We start from the raw sequence: 16624 nt of genomic DNA, 5'->3' as shown, positions 1-16624 counted from the left end.
GTGTACTTACAGTGTATTTATCTAAGAAAGTTCTGGTAACACAAGGTAACTACCTGGGGTAAGGTTAGGTTTAGGGGTAGGTTCAGGGTAAGTAGGCTACTTAGTTATTACATAGTTATTGTAATTAATATAATAAGTACATAATATGTACATGAAGAACAGGACTGTAAAATAAAGTGCTACCCTGACCGCTTTAAAATATGAGACACCAGTGTTTCAGGAGTTCAGGTCACATGCTTATTCCATTACTCCTTTATTTCATATTTGCGTTTTATGTGCTTTATTTGTTTTCGATTAACTGTTTTTATCCAAGGCATTATTAGTTACCAGGGTTTCCAGCTATGCAAAGATTTGATTACAAATCTGTTAACTACACTGTTAAAAAGTTATTGTATTTTTACAGGAAACTCCTGGCAACTTATTGCCGTAAATTTACAGCAAACAATATACAAGAAATATACTATTGATTTAATAAAATACAATTCTGTGTTTATACAGCAATGTTGCTGTGATTACAGTAGCATTAATACAATAAAATGTTGTATTTTGTATTGCTGTTGTACAATCCTCAACAGTGGTGACAATCCCGGAAAAAAAAAAAATTGCAGCAATGCATGCTGGGAGCCATGAACATGTTTTGTATGCTGGCATGAAACATGTCACCATTGTTGTGTTTAATACGCCAAATGTTGATGTCTGTGAGTGTATAAACAATCTAAAACATGTTTTTAACAAAAAGTTAGCAGAAACAATATTTATTCACTGTTAAACATCAGTGTATGAACCACAATAGTGTTTCAAATTATTTATTTTTATATCAGTTAGTCATTTAAACCATATTAGTGCAGTCAGTTGGTAGTTATTAAAACAGACTTGTTGATCTGATTTATATATGCAGAAATGTTTTCTGAAAACAACTGCAACTGCAGAAAATAGTGTTTGCAGCAAATGTTGAGGGTCTAGAGCACAACTGAAGCACACTCTAATCTCTATGATGGTGATCTAAAAAAAAAATATTTTAATTAAGACATCAACATCTTAACCTCTGTGAATTCTCAATAAGAACTTCTGTAGATGCATGACAGAAATAAAATCATTCTGGTTAGTATTACTACAAGTGAAGCTGGTAATGCTGTTTGTGGAGTTGTTTATTCAGATCTTGAGAGATTTAAAGTCTTTATCTTCAGTTCACCTAAGACTGTGGCTGAAGAAAGTAGTAGTTTTGTTCTTATTTCTCTTTCTTTCTTGCTTGATCACAACAGGTGTTTGAATGACTGAGAGAATGTTGCAGGAACATTTTACTAACCTTAAAATAACATTACACTAATATGGAAACTGGACCTTTTTATGTTCTTGGAATGTTACATATCAACGTTCCTAGAATGTTGAATTTTTAAATCAAAATTAAGTTCAGGTTGATGCTTCTCGTAGTGTAGTGAAGTATTTTTGTGGTTATACTCGGTCGCAGTTATGCGCTGGCCTCAAATATTCCAAAGAGGGATTTGGTTGGTAGGCTATATATATATATATATATATATATATATATATATATATATATATATATATATATATATATATATATTTTATTATTATTCATGTTTGTTTGTTTTTTTGTTGCTTTTTACAATTTGCACATTGATAATAAACAACTTGTTGATGGTGTCACAACATCTCTGTCCTAAACTCAAAGTGAGACCTGCTGGCTGCTCTATACAGGTGTAGGCATTGTGTGCATGTTCTGTGAAGGGGACATTAATAGTAATCAAATACTAGCAAAAAAAAAAAGAGAAAACCACTCACTGTTGTTAATTGATTTCTTTGCTTTGGGCTGTTTACATCCATAATTAGGCTACATGGAGAGAGAGAGAGAGAGAGAGAGAGAGAGAGAGAGAGAGAGAGAGAGAGAGAGAGAGAGAGAGAAAAGGTTTTTCTTCTTAAATAAAGGCTTGTCTCCAAAAGCATTTTTTGAAAGATTAATGGAGCATCGTTGTTGTTGATTAAATGCTGGCATGGTCATAAAGCGAATTGAGAGCATTTTATTTCAGTGCCACGTGTGGATTTCGTTGAGTTTTACTGGATCAAACTTGCCACAGTATAACATAAAGGCATGCATTCACACCATTAAAGAATGATATTGAAACTGGATGCAAATTAGAATTAAAAACTTTATTTAAAAGGGCCTGTATTGGTATATGAATGTTAAAACACGTTGTTAACACTCAGAATCAGTGTGCAGGGACAGACAGCTGTGATCATTTTGTACACTGCTTTCTTTCACTGAGAATCGTTTGCTGCCCTCGTGTGTCTCGCTGTTGGTCTTGCGACAGCCGAGCTTTAAAGCTTTAATTATTTACAAATTGTTTAAGTTCTTTGAAGAAAACCTCAAAAAGATCTATTGCTGGTCAATGGTTTTCAGTAGCCACAAGCAAAGGTGAGTTTTTTTTTTTTTTCCTTTACCAGGAGATTATTAAAGGCATGATACATTTTGTTGCTAAAACTAATGCTAAATATAGTAGCATGTGTTATATGTAAAATATATTTAATGTTGAAACACATTACTATTTACATTTTCGAATTCCAACAAACTACACATTTTAAACTAAAAAAAAAAGTGTGTTCTAATAATTATTGCATTCATAATTACATAATTTTACTGTATTTTTCTAGGAAATTATGTATTGGCTGTGACTGATACAGATTGATACATTGATACTGAAACTGTTTTAAAAAATGTATATATGTTTTATTTTATTTAACATTTTTACAAATTGGTGTTACATTCAATACAAAGATTTCATGAGATTTTAAATAAATATGTTTGAATACGATGCTTTTAAATCAGAAATACAATACATAGTTTTTTCTGCATTTACTGATGTTAAATTGAGAGTAGGACAGTTATTTAATCACAATCAGTACAGAAAAAAATAAGGCTTTGTATTTAATGTCAATTTAATAAAAACATTGCAATTTATTAATTATAACGCTTTCATAGTACAGAAAAAAGCAAAGAACATTTACACGATTAAAGAACATTTAAAGCACTCTCAAAACCATTAAAATCACTGAAGCTCTTTACAACGTGAAAAGAATATCTTGTACACACATCTTCACTTTGTTGTTTCCGATGAGAGAATTCAGTGAACAAAATACAGTGTTTCAGCGATGACTCATCTGAACGTCTCTGATTGGCCATTGCATTCACAAGCTCAACAGAATCTTGTGTGATTGGTTATTATGCGCAGCGCCAGCCTGCGAATGCAGATTTGAATGTAGCAGCTGATGTTGTGCCGCACTGAACGTTCTAATCACGCCGGTGTGATTGTATCAAATATAGAAAATATTATCCTGATATGTTTTGTCCTTTTCAAACCCCACTTAGCTCAGAAATCCGAGGGGGCATATTTGAATGGGTGATGCCTCCCTAAGTGCAAAGTGTGGCACAGGCCTACTAGTTTTCAAAAATAACCAGTTTAAAGGGCCATTTAACAAGTTAACAAAGAATCTGTTTTGGCAACCTTTTTTTTGATATAGAGAAGGCTTATGACATGCTGTGGAAAGAAGGATTTTTAGTTAAGTTGAATAAAATGGAAATTGGAGGTAAAATGTTCAATTGGATCCAAGATTTTTTAAGAGTAGAACCAGAGGTCAGGATAGGGTCAGAGTCATCAAGCACATACACAATAGAAAATGGCACCCCACAAGATAGTGTATGCAGTCCAATTCTTTTTAATATAATGATTAATGATGTGTTTGATAAAGCGAACCAAAGGATAATGGTTTAAATTTTATTTATATGACCACCATCAGTTCGTAGCAATGAATGAAGATGTATTATATGGATCACAAGTGCAGTATGGAGTACCTCAAGGCTCAGTACTAGGTCCGCTACTCTTCACGCTTTATATGTTACCCTTGGGAGATATCATCAGAAAACATGGTGTTAGCTTTCACTGTTATGTTGATGATACTCAGCTATATTTATTCGCGGCCCGGGGAAACACACCAATTTGAAAAACTAAAGGAATGCATAGTCGATATAAAAAAACTGGATGACAAGTAATTTCTTACTGCAATTTCTGAAAAAAAAACAGAGGTGTTAATTATAGGACCTAAAAACTCTGCTTGTAATAACCTAGAACACTGTCTAAGACTTGATGGTTGCTCTGTCAATTCTTCGTCATCTGTTAGGAACCTAGGTGTGCTACTTGATCGCAATCTTTCCTTAGAAAGCCACGTTTCTAGCATTTGTGAAACTGCATTTTTCCATCTCAAAAATATATCTAAATTACGGCCTATGCTCTCAATGTCAAATGCAGAAATGTTAATCCATGCATTTATGCTGTGGAGCATTTAAAACTTCTCCTGCACCAGCTTTACAGGTTGAAATGAATGAGATGCCACTGGAGCTTCGCAGGTTGAAGCTGAAACTGGTATACTGGACTACTGTAAAAGGGCATTCGGAAATACATCCAGTCAAAAAAGTATTAGAAAACTGTTGGGAACATGAATATGTAAATATAAATAGTTTTGAATGGAAAGCAAGTAATGAGGCACATGAAATTGGAATAAGTAATTTTGATGTTTGCAATACTGTTGTGTTGCCAGTAACACCTCCATGGTTATTCCCAATGCCCGTAGTTGACTTTCAGGTTTTAGTGAGTATATATTATAAAAATAGACAAGAATCTAAAAGTTCAATAGTACAGAAATATTTAGATCAGAAATATATATCAGAAACTCATATATATATATATATATATATATACAGATGGATCTAAAGATCCTGAAACAGGACACACAGCAGAAGCAATTTATGTTCCAAAGTTCAGGTATAGAATATCAAAAAGAACATCTATTCATCTGTCAGTTTATACCATAGAAATGGTTGCCATATTTTTGGCTCTTCAGTGGGTTGAAGACATTAATATACCGGAAGTAATAATATGTTCGACTCGTTTTCAGCACTGTCAAGTTTAAAGAGCGGAAAATCCTCAACTAGACAAGACATTTTGTCAGACATTTTACAAATTTTATTCAGAATACAATCAAAAAAAAAAAAAAAAAATCAAAAAAAAAAAAAAAAATATATATATATATATATATATATATATATATATATATATATATATATATATATATATATATATATATACATTGTATGGATACCTGCACATATAGGTATAGAAGGTAATGAAGTGGTGGATCAGATAAAAACATTAAAACGTCCAGACATAGAATTTAATAGTCCAAGAGTAAATTACAAAATAAAAGGGCTAATTAAAAAAGCATTAAAAGATATGTGGCAAATTAAATGGGATGGTGAGAATAAAGGACGGCATTTATAAAATATTCAAAGAACAGTTGGAAATTTGTGGGAATAGAAAGGAAGACCGCATAATATCTCGCCTTAGAATTGGACACACTGCACTTAACCAATCTTTATTTATAATAGGTAAACATGAGTCTGGACTTTGTGTAAAATGTGATCTTCCTGAAAAAGTTTAACATATTTTAATAAGATGTAAAGGATATGATAAGGAAAGATTACAACTTACAGAATCAATTTATGTAGAAACAAATCAGATCTCACTTCAGAACATTTTAAATAAAGATGTGGATATAGAACTGTTTCAGAGATTAATTAGGTATATCAAAGATACAGAGGTAATTAATAGGATTTGAAGAATTACCACTTAGGTTAGTTACCTTTTTTTTCTCTAGTTAGTTTTCATTACCGTCAATGCTCCACACTCCACCCTAGTAGGTGGCGGTAAATGCACCTAAAGCTGGTTTGCCAACCGCCATAAAAAGTAAAAGAAGAAGAACAAGAAGAAGAAGAAGAAGAAGAAGAAGAAGAAGAAAATTCCGCGCACTGTCGCCCTCTGCCGGTGAAATGCGGCGCTGCGGGGAGGGAAGGGACGATGGCGGCCGCTTTGGAGTCATCGATGGACCGGCGATTTCAAGGAGTCTCCAACACGATGGAGTCCATCCAGGGATTATCCTCGTGGTGCATCGACAACAAGAAACACCACAGCCTCGTCGTGCGCTGCTGGGTGAAGTGGCTGAGGAAATGTGAGTTGCTAACATTGCTAATGAACACACACACACACAAACTGACGGATCTGGATACACACCTAGCTCCGATGACAATCAATGCATGTTGTGCCAAATGCTTTGTGTAATGTTAGGGTCTGGTGTGTGTTGAGCTGAGTGCAGGATCATTCCACAGGCCTGGCATTTAAAACACAAAGTTTGCTGTTCTTTTAGCCTTGTGCATGAACCGATATGATGCAAACTCGTTAATGCGTGAGAGTGGAGCTCAGATAGTGATACAGATGGTCACGACACTGCTGTATAAGTTAGTCCCGTGTGTCAGTGGTCATCTAGGGATAGTATGAATGTCTGGCCTGGCAAAGCGTTTCTTGCTGGCTCTTCTGTGTTTGATTGTCATGACCATTGACAACTGAAGACTGCAACCTTTCATTTGTACATAACTAACCAAGCAAGAGGTTATATCTGATATAAATAACTGTATTTCTCTGACTGCAGTCAGTGTTTGCACATTGCACCGAAGCTTAAATCATGTTGATATTATGTTTTGTAAGTTCATCCATTTTTTGGCCCAGAGCCTTGTGCATTATCTATCTATCTATCTATCTATCTATCTATCTATCTATCTATCTATCTATCTATCTATCTATACCATCACTGTTTTAGGATGCTGTTAATTGCAGCAGGCAAAGGTACACTTTAAGTATGTTTCTGTTAGTTAAGCAGCAACTGTGTGTTAAACAAAGACGGAATCAGTCGTGTGAGTCTTTAAAGTGATGCTATTTGATGACTTGATTAAATGTGTGTTTCTTCTGATGGTATGTAGCTGAGCTTACTTCTGGATAAATGTGTTAAAGTTATTATTTGGGACATCGAAACAGGCAAAATGTAGTTTGGGACTTGATTTTATCCATCAACTGTTGATTGGATCGTGACCGTGACCGTTGTACTGGACATATGTTACCCAAACCTTATGAAACATGTAATCTATAATCAAACATGCAAAATTGCAAGATGACTAAATAAAGGAACAAATGAATGAAGTCCTTCACAAAAAGACCAGTAATATGAAATTAAATATTTTACTATAAAAAGTTATATTTAATTGTGTGTAGCTGTAACCCCGTAAAGCACATGACATGAAATAGTGTCTTTTTTTTCTTCAGTTTTTGAACCTTTGTACAAATAATAAGTAAAAAAATGTTTGCATATGTGGCATTTTGCTCATATAATATGATGACGTGAGAATATGGAGAAAAAAACATTTCTGTTTTATTAAGAGACTCAAACTATATGCAAGTTTAATAATATGTAAATAGTATAAAAATATTTAAGTTAATGTAAATGCTAATAATAAGTGGATGCACAACATTTCTAAACTTATCATCATTTATTGAGCACTGACAGAAGTCAATCAGAAATATGTAAATAGTATAAAAATATTTAAGTTAGTGTAAATGCTGATACTTAGGCCATATGGCAAAAAAATGAAAATGAAAGGCTTTTACTAGTAATGCAAATCAGTGAGATTTTCATAAGAATACAGCAGATACTTACATAAATGATTCAAGTGAAGCCAAGTGTTCATCTGGAAGTTAGTTATTACATTTACTTGATAAAATCAGCAAAGATTTGACAGCAGTGACACGGGCATTGTGACCTGAAGAGGGACATTTGCACAAATGCTAAAAGGCCTTTTACTGGAAAAATATATTTATTCAAGCAGGACTTTTTAGTCTCTTAAAGAATGTGCATGAATTATTAATGTAATTGTGACTGTTATCAGAGAACTGACATAATTGATCGTGACAGATGATACTTTTTAAGTAATTCAGATCAATATAGACACCGGATTTCAATATTCTCCTGCCATAAATGTTTAATCTGAAACTCCTACAAATGCATACGCAAAAAGATCAGCCGCTAACATAACTGTATCAACACGTTTTTATTGCTTTTCACTGCATGTCATTAGTTAGTAGGATACTAAAAGAGGGTTTTGCGCTGGTGCAATTTGTGTTTTCATTATGTGCATCTGCTGTGTGTTTCATGCAGATAAATTTTCAGTCACAGAACATTGTTTTTGCTTCAGATTTTGAAATGACAAAATCTAACCTGGATTAAAAACTTCTCCTGTTGCATGTATGCAGCATCTTTGTTTGGATCGTGATTAAAATGCTGTGGTTACCTCTAATTTTAAATAGCGTCAGATAAAGATATTAGTGAGTAAAACAATTCTGATATCGATGTATTGGCTGATATTCTTTGTGTATATTGAATACAGTGTATAGATAAACAAAATTATATACATAAACACATTTTAGCAATGATAGCTCAAATGTGGTGAACAAACTCTTAAAAATATGTGACAGAAATATGTAATGGAGGCAGGGTATTTAACAATTTAACAATAAACGTTATTAACCAAAGTGAGCCTGACATCAGTGTACTTAACAGTACACTTCACATCACTTTATAACACAATAACTTTAAAACACAAAGAGAACACATACACAGTTACTTATTTCAAAGTGAAACTTTGATATATTCTAGATTCATTAAATGTAAAGTAAAACATTTCAAAAGTTTTTTATTTTTTTTATTTACATTTCATTAGTTTCAGTAATTGACAATTCCTACAGGATACATTGTTGGCATCTCTTGTTCTTAAAATCACAGTAATGGGGAAGACTGCTGACTTTGCGAAAGTTCATTAGACAATCATTGTTGTACAGTATCTACAGTCAGAGTGCTGTAACGGAGCATATTAAATGCAAAGTTGACTGGAAGGTAGTGCTGGGCGGTTTGAACAAAAATGTATATCACAGTTTTTTTCTAAATTATGCCGGTTTCCCAGTTTATGACGTTTTTTTTCCTGTTTCACACATACTCCGCCTGTAGTGCATATGCAGTCTGCAGCACGGACTCATTGTGCTTTCACACAGGATGCTACTGATCCGCGCCTGTTCAACCCAAAAACACAACATTTGTTCATTGTTTTGAATTCATACTCAAGTTTTTTTTTTCAGCATTGTTAGTCTTTTATCTCAGAACAGTAACAATCTTTCATATAGACATTAGTTTAAACTCAATAAATATAAACTAGAGATCGACCGATATGGGTTTTTCTATAGCTGATGCCGATGTTTAGAGGTCAGGGTCAGCCGATGGCCGATGTGCTGCCGATTTTTAGGGTCGATACCTTGAAGTTTTCCCCTTCATTTGCATGCTTAAATGTCACACTAATAATAAGTGGATGCACAACATTTCTAAACTTATCATCATTTATTGAGCACTGACAGAAGTCAATCAGAAAGTCAATCAATCAATTTTTCAAGTTTGCTGGAACATAAATGTAAACTTAAATATAAATTTAAATAAAATCAATTAAACTGTAAAATACAAAAAATAAAATATAGTGCTGCAAACACACTAGCAACCAGCAACATTTGTGTTTAGTATAGATGACACAGAACATCTAAAGTGCATTCTAATTTCAAACTTATATCGCAGTCTGTTCATTATTAAAATAAAGTCAACCAAACATTTAAAAGGTTACACTGGTCAGTTTGAATAGACCGTAGTATACCGGTCCACTGTCCTGTTATGCCAAGGATGTTTTTGCTCATGTGAAGAGGATGATCTTTTCCGTCTAGTTTACATGAAAAAAATAAAAATATTATAGTTTAACATTCAGATACATTGCGAATGTGGATATTTGGATATGCGCAGAACGAGACCTGAGCAATAACCTCCAAATACATCTAATCAAACCCGTGCTTGCTCGTCCTCGTATGCACGCACGCAGGCACACACTCATGCACTCACGACTATTTTTTTCTGTCGACTAATCTAACGATTATTTTTTCGATTAGTCGACTAATCTAATGATTATTTTTATAACAATAAATAATTAATCTAATGTTCTTTTTTTAAATTAGCTAATGAATCCTTAGGATAACTTTAGCAAAAAAAAAAAAAAAATAATAAGTACAACTTCTAATATAATATTTCAACCTTTATTCATTTTGAACTTATGTGGTTGAAGTTTTTACAGTATAAAATAAATTAGAGGCAAAGAAAATTATTTTACTACGGTAAATATGAGCTTATGATAGCATTTATAATTAAACCACAGTAGCCATAAATTTACAGTTGTCTGAGACGTCATGAAAGTTTTTTTCAGGCGCGTCCGCACCGCATCGAGTTAAAAACATCTAAACTTTTCAGAATGCCGCAAGCGCACGAATATCAGACCTGAACCAGGAAGTTGGTCACCAGATCACACGGTAACCAGTTAAACCGTAACCGGAGAGTGCCAAGATGTTTTCCTCTGAGGTGCTCGCGCATCGCAGTTGTGCTGCCGTGGTTCACCATATCGGTTTTACAAAGGGAACAAACAAAGGGCCATTTTATTTGTCTTGTGTTTAAAGTATTCACATACTTTTGATAACAATAGTCTCTGTTTTTGTGATAGAATGCAACTTTCTCCATTCACATTATGCCATTACGCGAGATGTAAACAAACAGTGTGACGCGTCGACCAATTTCACGCACGTCAACGTATTTTTGTAATCGATGACGTCGACGCGTTGTTGCAGCACTATTTTAAAATACAACAACGAGCACCACAAAACCATTTAAAGAGATGCATTCAGCGGTCTCCTTGACGGGAAACAGTGAACAAAGTAACATGAACTAAAACGTATGGCGCACTCTTCATTTTATCAAATGATCATAATCAACATCTATTCATTTTACAGTCCTGCTACTAGCATTTTATTCCCCTTTAATTCGGTTGAGAAAGCTTTTTTTCCAAGTGGCTTTTGCACATAATAATAATACCGCTGCAGACGCATTTTGCAGCATTAAGGTTATTACTTGATCGTTAATTTAAACGACGATCGATCATGGAAATTATCAAATACTGACATCCCTAAATACAAATGAGTTGGATGGAAAATTGGTTATTGTCTGCATCAAACTATGCTTCTGAACAAATGTGGTTCACCGTTCTGGGCAGCTCCAGGACAGCTGTCTCTCCGAGCGCGGTGCTGTCTGTGAGCGGGGTGGAGTAACGGAGCCCTCAATCACGCTGCAGTGTTTGTAAGAGCTGACAACTTGGGGCTTGGGGTGCTTCGCATGCAGTGGCAGCAGCAGCACTTTCCACCATGCCAAAAACACGGGGCTGCCCGCCGACGTGCCTGACTTTAAATTGGCGCTACTAAACACGGATATCGGCCGATGCCGATATATAAAAAAATGACAAATATCTTTTATTGCATCATATGACTCCTTTAAACTTGTTATATTCGGAACAAATTCATCACTCGTGTAATACTGCTCTTCCTGCTTGTGTGATAAAGCATGATATAATAGGTTGTCAAAATTGCTAAAAAATAACGTTCGAATATTCCATATAAAAAAATACACGAATATTCAAACTATTTGAACATCTGTTTGCGCATGTTGCGCATTACGTTAATAACAGGACAAAATAATACAAAGAGACATAACTACTTGTATAGATATTCTATTTAAGTTTAAACATATATGACGACATATTACCTACACAAAAACAAGGAAATCAACTAATGGCCAAGACTGCAGACCTCAAGCTCTCTCACTCTCACGTTCTCTGCGCATAATGGTTTAAATGAACAAACAAATTTTTAAGCAAGCAATTTAAGGTCCCGACTGTTGTCCCAAATATAGCAGGCTCCATTCAGTGATTGAAACAAATATTATTAATATTAATTGAAGTTTTACAGCATATAAAACTGACATTGAATTCTCTGAGCGAGCTGTGCTGTGGTAAACATGGAACTTTTCCTTGACATGAAACGATAAATAATCAAACCTCGGATCCATTGCTTGACAGAACTCCCCGAAGCCTGCCCCATCCACGATACTGATCGGTCTCATGTCCTTACAAATGAACGAAATTAATTTATCCTTTATGGCCTCATGTCGTGCAGACAAAGAGCTTGCGCCGGGCGATGCAGTGTAACGTTAAGACATGACTGTTTAGCTGGAGTTCCACACATTATGCCATGCTCATTTGGGTGCACATTTTTGAGATGTGACCTCATGTTGCTAGTGGTCGAATGGTATGCTAACTGTATCATAAATAGTTTGCATACAACTTTTATCTCGCGGGTCAACAATTTTACCTCACTTTCTCTGCTGCGGTCGAGTTGGGCTATGCACTTGCTGGCATCTTCCATGAAGACGCGTCAACTTTCAGCAGTGATGCTGTGCCAGACAGTGCGACTCCTGAGACCTGTCCCTGAACCCTCAGGCGCTAGCGCGCCCACTCACAAAGCAGACAACCACGCCTCTATTACCGCGGACGTTTTTTTCCACACTTTTTTTTTTTTTAATTCGATTATAAATTTTCACCTTCAAAATTCGTTTTTTTTTTTTAACTATTCGAATACATATTCGAATTTAGAATATAAATACATTTTTATATTTACACAATTTCAGTTCCATTTGAACTGTATGAACAGTGTGGTGTATTAAAATATGCACATATGCACTTCTCATTCATATTCCAAATAAGATTCTTGTCACATTTAGTTATGAATTACATGAATCACAAAAATGATAGGCTATCATATTTTCAATTCAAAATTGTGAAGCCCAGAACATAAAGAATATCAACGATTGGAGGGACAGTTTGGTCATTTCTAATTATTAGGGGGACTTGTCCACCTTAACATCTATGGTAGTTATGGCACTGATGTGTTCAGTTGATAATTAAAGTTACGACATGCAGGTAAAAAATAATTACCATGTCAGTTGAAAAATCTTTTAGTTTTGAACATCTTCATACAGATGCACTTTAATAAGCAAAAAGTTACACTTTCACTTGTAAAAGTCGCTTACTTGTTTCGCCAACTTATATTGCAGTATTGGAAATAATGTGTTGGCAAGCATACACCAAATGTGCACTTGAAATCAGAGTGCATTGTGGGTATCAAAAAAGGAATGAATTCAGGGAATGATGTTGTGGTCTCTGAAGATTTCTGTTGATTTATATTACATTCATGGGTTCTCTGTTTATATTAATCTCACATCATCAGCTGTCTGTCTGCACAATATCATTTACCTGAAATTTGAATTGCTTTACGTAAGCTCTTTGTATCATTACATTGTTGCACTCTAATAAATCTTTCCGTTTCCCTTTTGTTCTTTGTGCAGCGGATGCCAATCACAGGCTCAATCTCTTCTACCTCGCTAACGATGTCATTCAGAACTGCAAAAGGAAGAACGCTATAATTTACCGAAACACCTTCGCTGAGGTGCTGCCAGACGCCGCCCTGCTGGTCAAGTTAGTGAATCCCATGCATGTCTGTGCTAGAGTGTGATTGGTACTGAACTAGTGACATTCTGTGCCAACTCTGTGTGTGTTTGTAGGGATGCAAAAGTGTGTAAGTCAGTGGACAGGATCTTCAGTATTTGGCAGGAGAGGAACATTTATCCGGAGGAGCTGATCTCTGAGCTCAAGGCCAGTCTGCAGAAGAAAGAGAAGGAGAAAGTGAAAGAGCAACAGTCTTCTCCTGGTCAGTTTCTGAGTTGTACGCTTCCAGTATATGTCATTGCTGCAAAGACAGGCATATGATTAAAATTACCTTATAAAATGAACAACATTCACATTGTTCATAAATGTATTATTTACTTCAGGGGTTTTTAAAGTGTGGGGCATGGCTCCTCAGGGGGGGTAGATCATCATGCAAGGGAGGGGCTTAAAAAGTAACTTTTTATAATGAATTAGTAATTAGGGATGCACCGACATGAAAATTTTGGCCGATACGATGACCGATAATTCCTTAAATATGCAAACCAATAACCGATATTTTGGACGATAAATCTAAATCCACATTTTAACATAATTTTTTGAGAGTCTGATTACCAAAAAATTCCAACCATTAAAAGGCATTAAACACTTCAACATAAATCAAACATAAAGCAGCCTTACAAATAAATAAAATAATGCTTAAATAATGGCAACAAGTTACTGGACAAAATTACGTGTAAAAAAAAAAAAAAAATTATAAACCGTGCCATGGACAGTGGTGTAGCGGAGTGTGTTGAGGACAATCATGTAGGGACTATAGCCAGAGATATTGTCAAAATCATTGAGTATTTGGCATTTCCAATTAATGTAGACTTTTTATTTTCTGGCTATTGTTAAGTTACTTTTATTATTGCATTAATATTACAAATAATTTGCTTCGCAACAATTTCATAAAGCATCACGCAGCCTGTGGGGAAACTAAAAATTAGGCTATTAACTTTACAATTAGGCTACTCCTCAATTAAATTGTTTAAAATGTTTAAATGATTAAAAAATGTATTCTAAAACAGGTCGATTATAGCCTGCAATGAATTATAGGCCTATAGCCTAAATAAAATTGTTACACTTCAGTAAAACTTTATCCATAAAGCAAAAGAGCAGCTTTATTTTATGCACTGATTTCCAAAAACAACCTGTTCAACACAAAATACGATTCTTCTAATTGTTTTCACTATGTTTGGGCCACAAGACAAACATTAAAGGAATAAATGAAAACCATTGGATTTAACACACATTAGGACATTCGACTATTTCCGATTTTGCAATGCACCCGTGCTACAACCCGAATAGTCACATGTGTTGTGGACATGCATACAACAAGACCAAATGCACATGTGAACTCGAACTAAGTGATGTGCTAATCAGAATCTGTTGGATCTGTTGTGGATGCGCTCTTCTCTTAACAACGCACTAAAACAAAGATCCCTTACATTATTTTACATTATTTTACAGTAGCTATAATAATCTCATTATAATATAACACTGCACCCCATAAACACGATCAAGCATAGGGAAAAAAAGCAGTCAACCACCCCTTTAATGACAAGTGCATATCAGAACAAATGGCTATACAATAAATTAGAGAGTCAGAGGTTCCCAAACGTTTCCATTCCACGACTCATCTAGACAAGTATGATGCGATTTCAAGTTTTCCTTTCTCTTTGGAGTGTTACAAGCTCTTGGTGCATAAAGAAGATCTGTGAAGTTGGAAAGACTCGAACACAAAGAGATATTCTTTATTAAAGTTAAGTCAACCAAACCCCCCTAAAACGCCTAGTTTAAACACACCCCCATTTCTACTTCACTGTGTGGGGAGATTTGCTCTGCACATTTTGTATGGTTCTCTTATGCTTCAGATGTTTGTTCTATTCAAACGTAAGTGCCTTGCGAGGTGGACATCACCGTGTATTCAGCCAGGATTCCAGTTTGAAAAGAAAGTATATGTTGTAAGTGCACTGAAGTGTGCGAGACGTGAATTTAAATTGTATTTATTTACAGAGGCATATGATGTCACACTGGCAGCACAAATCCATGAATGAATGTTCGGAAGTGAGGTAAACTTCAACAGTTTTCCTCTGCTCAGGGAGTAGGGTGCAATGAACACTGTGTAGGGACCATGTCAATAGCATCACTGTTCATACACGGAGCTCACTTCTAACGAGCTAATTATCTGAATCAGGTGTATTAACAAAGAGAGACATGCAAAATATGCAGAGCTGGGGGGTGCAAGGACTGGAATTGAGAACCAATGGTGTAGAGTAGATCTTGTTGTTTGTCGTTTCTCTTATCACAAATGCAGACATGGATTTATGTTTATGCGGCGCAGCATAAAAACACAGTATTATGGCCCGACTGGATGCACCAAATGGGTCGTTTGCAATGGGTTTTATTGTTTTTGTCTCGCCGTGTTCTGACCGGGACACGTAACATTTCCGTCACATGTTTGAGGCATTCAGCCAATCGCAGTGCACAGGATAGCTGGCCAATCAGAGCACACCTCGCTTTTCAGAATGATGAGCTTTGTAGAAAACTATGCATTTCAGAAGGCGGAGCATAAAGGAGAAACAATGTACATGATGGGGAAAATATTATTATTATTTTTTTACTGCATAAACACACTTAAGTACACCAAATAAACAACATAATGTTATTTTAAGCAACATAACATGACCCCTTTAAAAGTTTAATATAGCAACTATCTAAAATAGTTTTGAGAAATAATTGTGAAATAATTGTAAAAAAATATATATAAATAAAATAGTAATAATAATACACTGTGTTTCATTTTAAATAAACACTAAAAACTGAGATGACAAATTAACTTATTAAAACAGAAATTTACTTATAAACTGGTTAAATGTTCAGCGTTATCTTCTAAATATTTTTTGAACTTTTGGCACATCTTTTTCTGTATATAGTGATGATATGGCAATGAAAAAATGGGAAGTTTTGTAATTTTGTTATGCTAACATGTGGAAATTGAAACCTTGTCCTACTCTGTGATCCCCAACTGGGTTCAGACCCACAGTTTGAAAACCCCTGCATTATGTGACTGTGTAAAAAAATAAAAAAACTAATAATATCATGACCATGTGTTAACTTGTTTTTTTTTTTTTTATCTGCAGCTCCAGTCAACCCTAAAACTGCTCTAAAGTCTAAAATTGTTGCAGAGTTTGTAGTAAGTCATGATTGTCTTCAGATTTAATT

At 34.9% G+C, this 16624-nt stretch overlaps 1 protein-coding gene across 4 annotated transcripts in view; it reads left to right on the top strand.

Moving 5' to 3' along the window:
* Nucleotides 1-5885: 5885 nt before the first annotated feature.
* LOC127975433 (regulation of nuclear pre-mRNA domain-containing protein 2) overlaps nt 5886-16624 on the top strand; it is a 28122-nt gene continuing 17383 nt past the window's right edge. For all 4 annotated transcript variants that reach the window (XR_008157523.1, XR_008157522.1, XR_008157521.1 and 1 more), the window contains exons 1-4: nt 5886-6075; nt 13261-13390; nt 13477-13622; nt 16543-16595. Coding sequence is in view for 1 of the 4 variants with exons in the window: in XM_052579480.1 (XP_052435440.1) it covers nt 5925-6075; nt 13261-13390; nt 13477-13622; nt 16543-16595 (480 nt within the window). In the remaining 3 variants the exon portion in view is untranslated. The remainder of the gene's footprint in view (nt 6076-13260; nt 13391-13476; nt 13623-16542; nt 16596-16624) is intronic.

This window comes from Carassius gibelio, chromosome B16 (assembly GCF_023724105.1).
Source record: "Carassius gibelio isolate Cgi1373 ecotype wild population from Czech Republic chromosome B16, carGib1.2-hapl.c, whole genome shotgun sequence".
In the NCBI taxonomy this organism is placed as follows: Eukaryota; Metazoa; Chordata; class Actinopteri; order Cypriniformes; family Cyprinidae; genus Carassius; species Carassius gibelio.
Note: the sequence above shows the minus strand (reverse complement) of the source record. Positions and strands in the feature narration are given on the sequence as shown.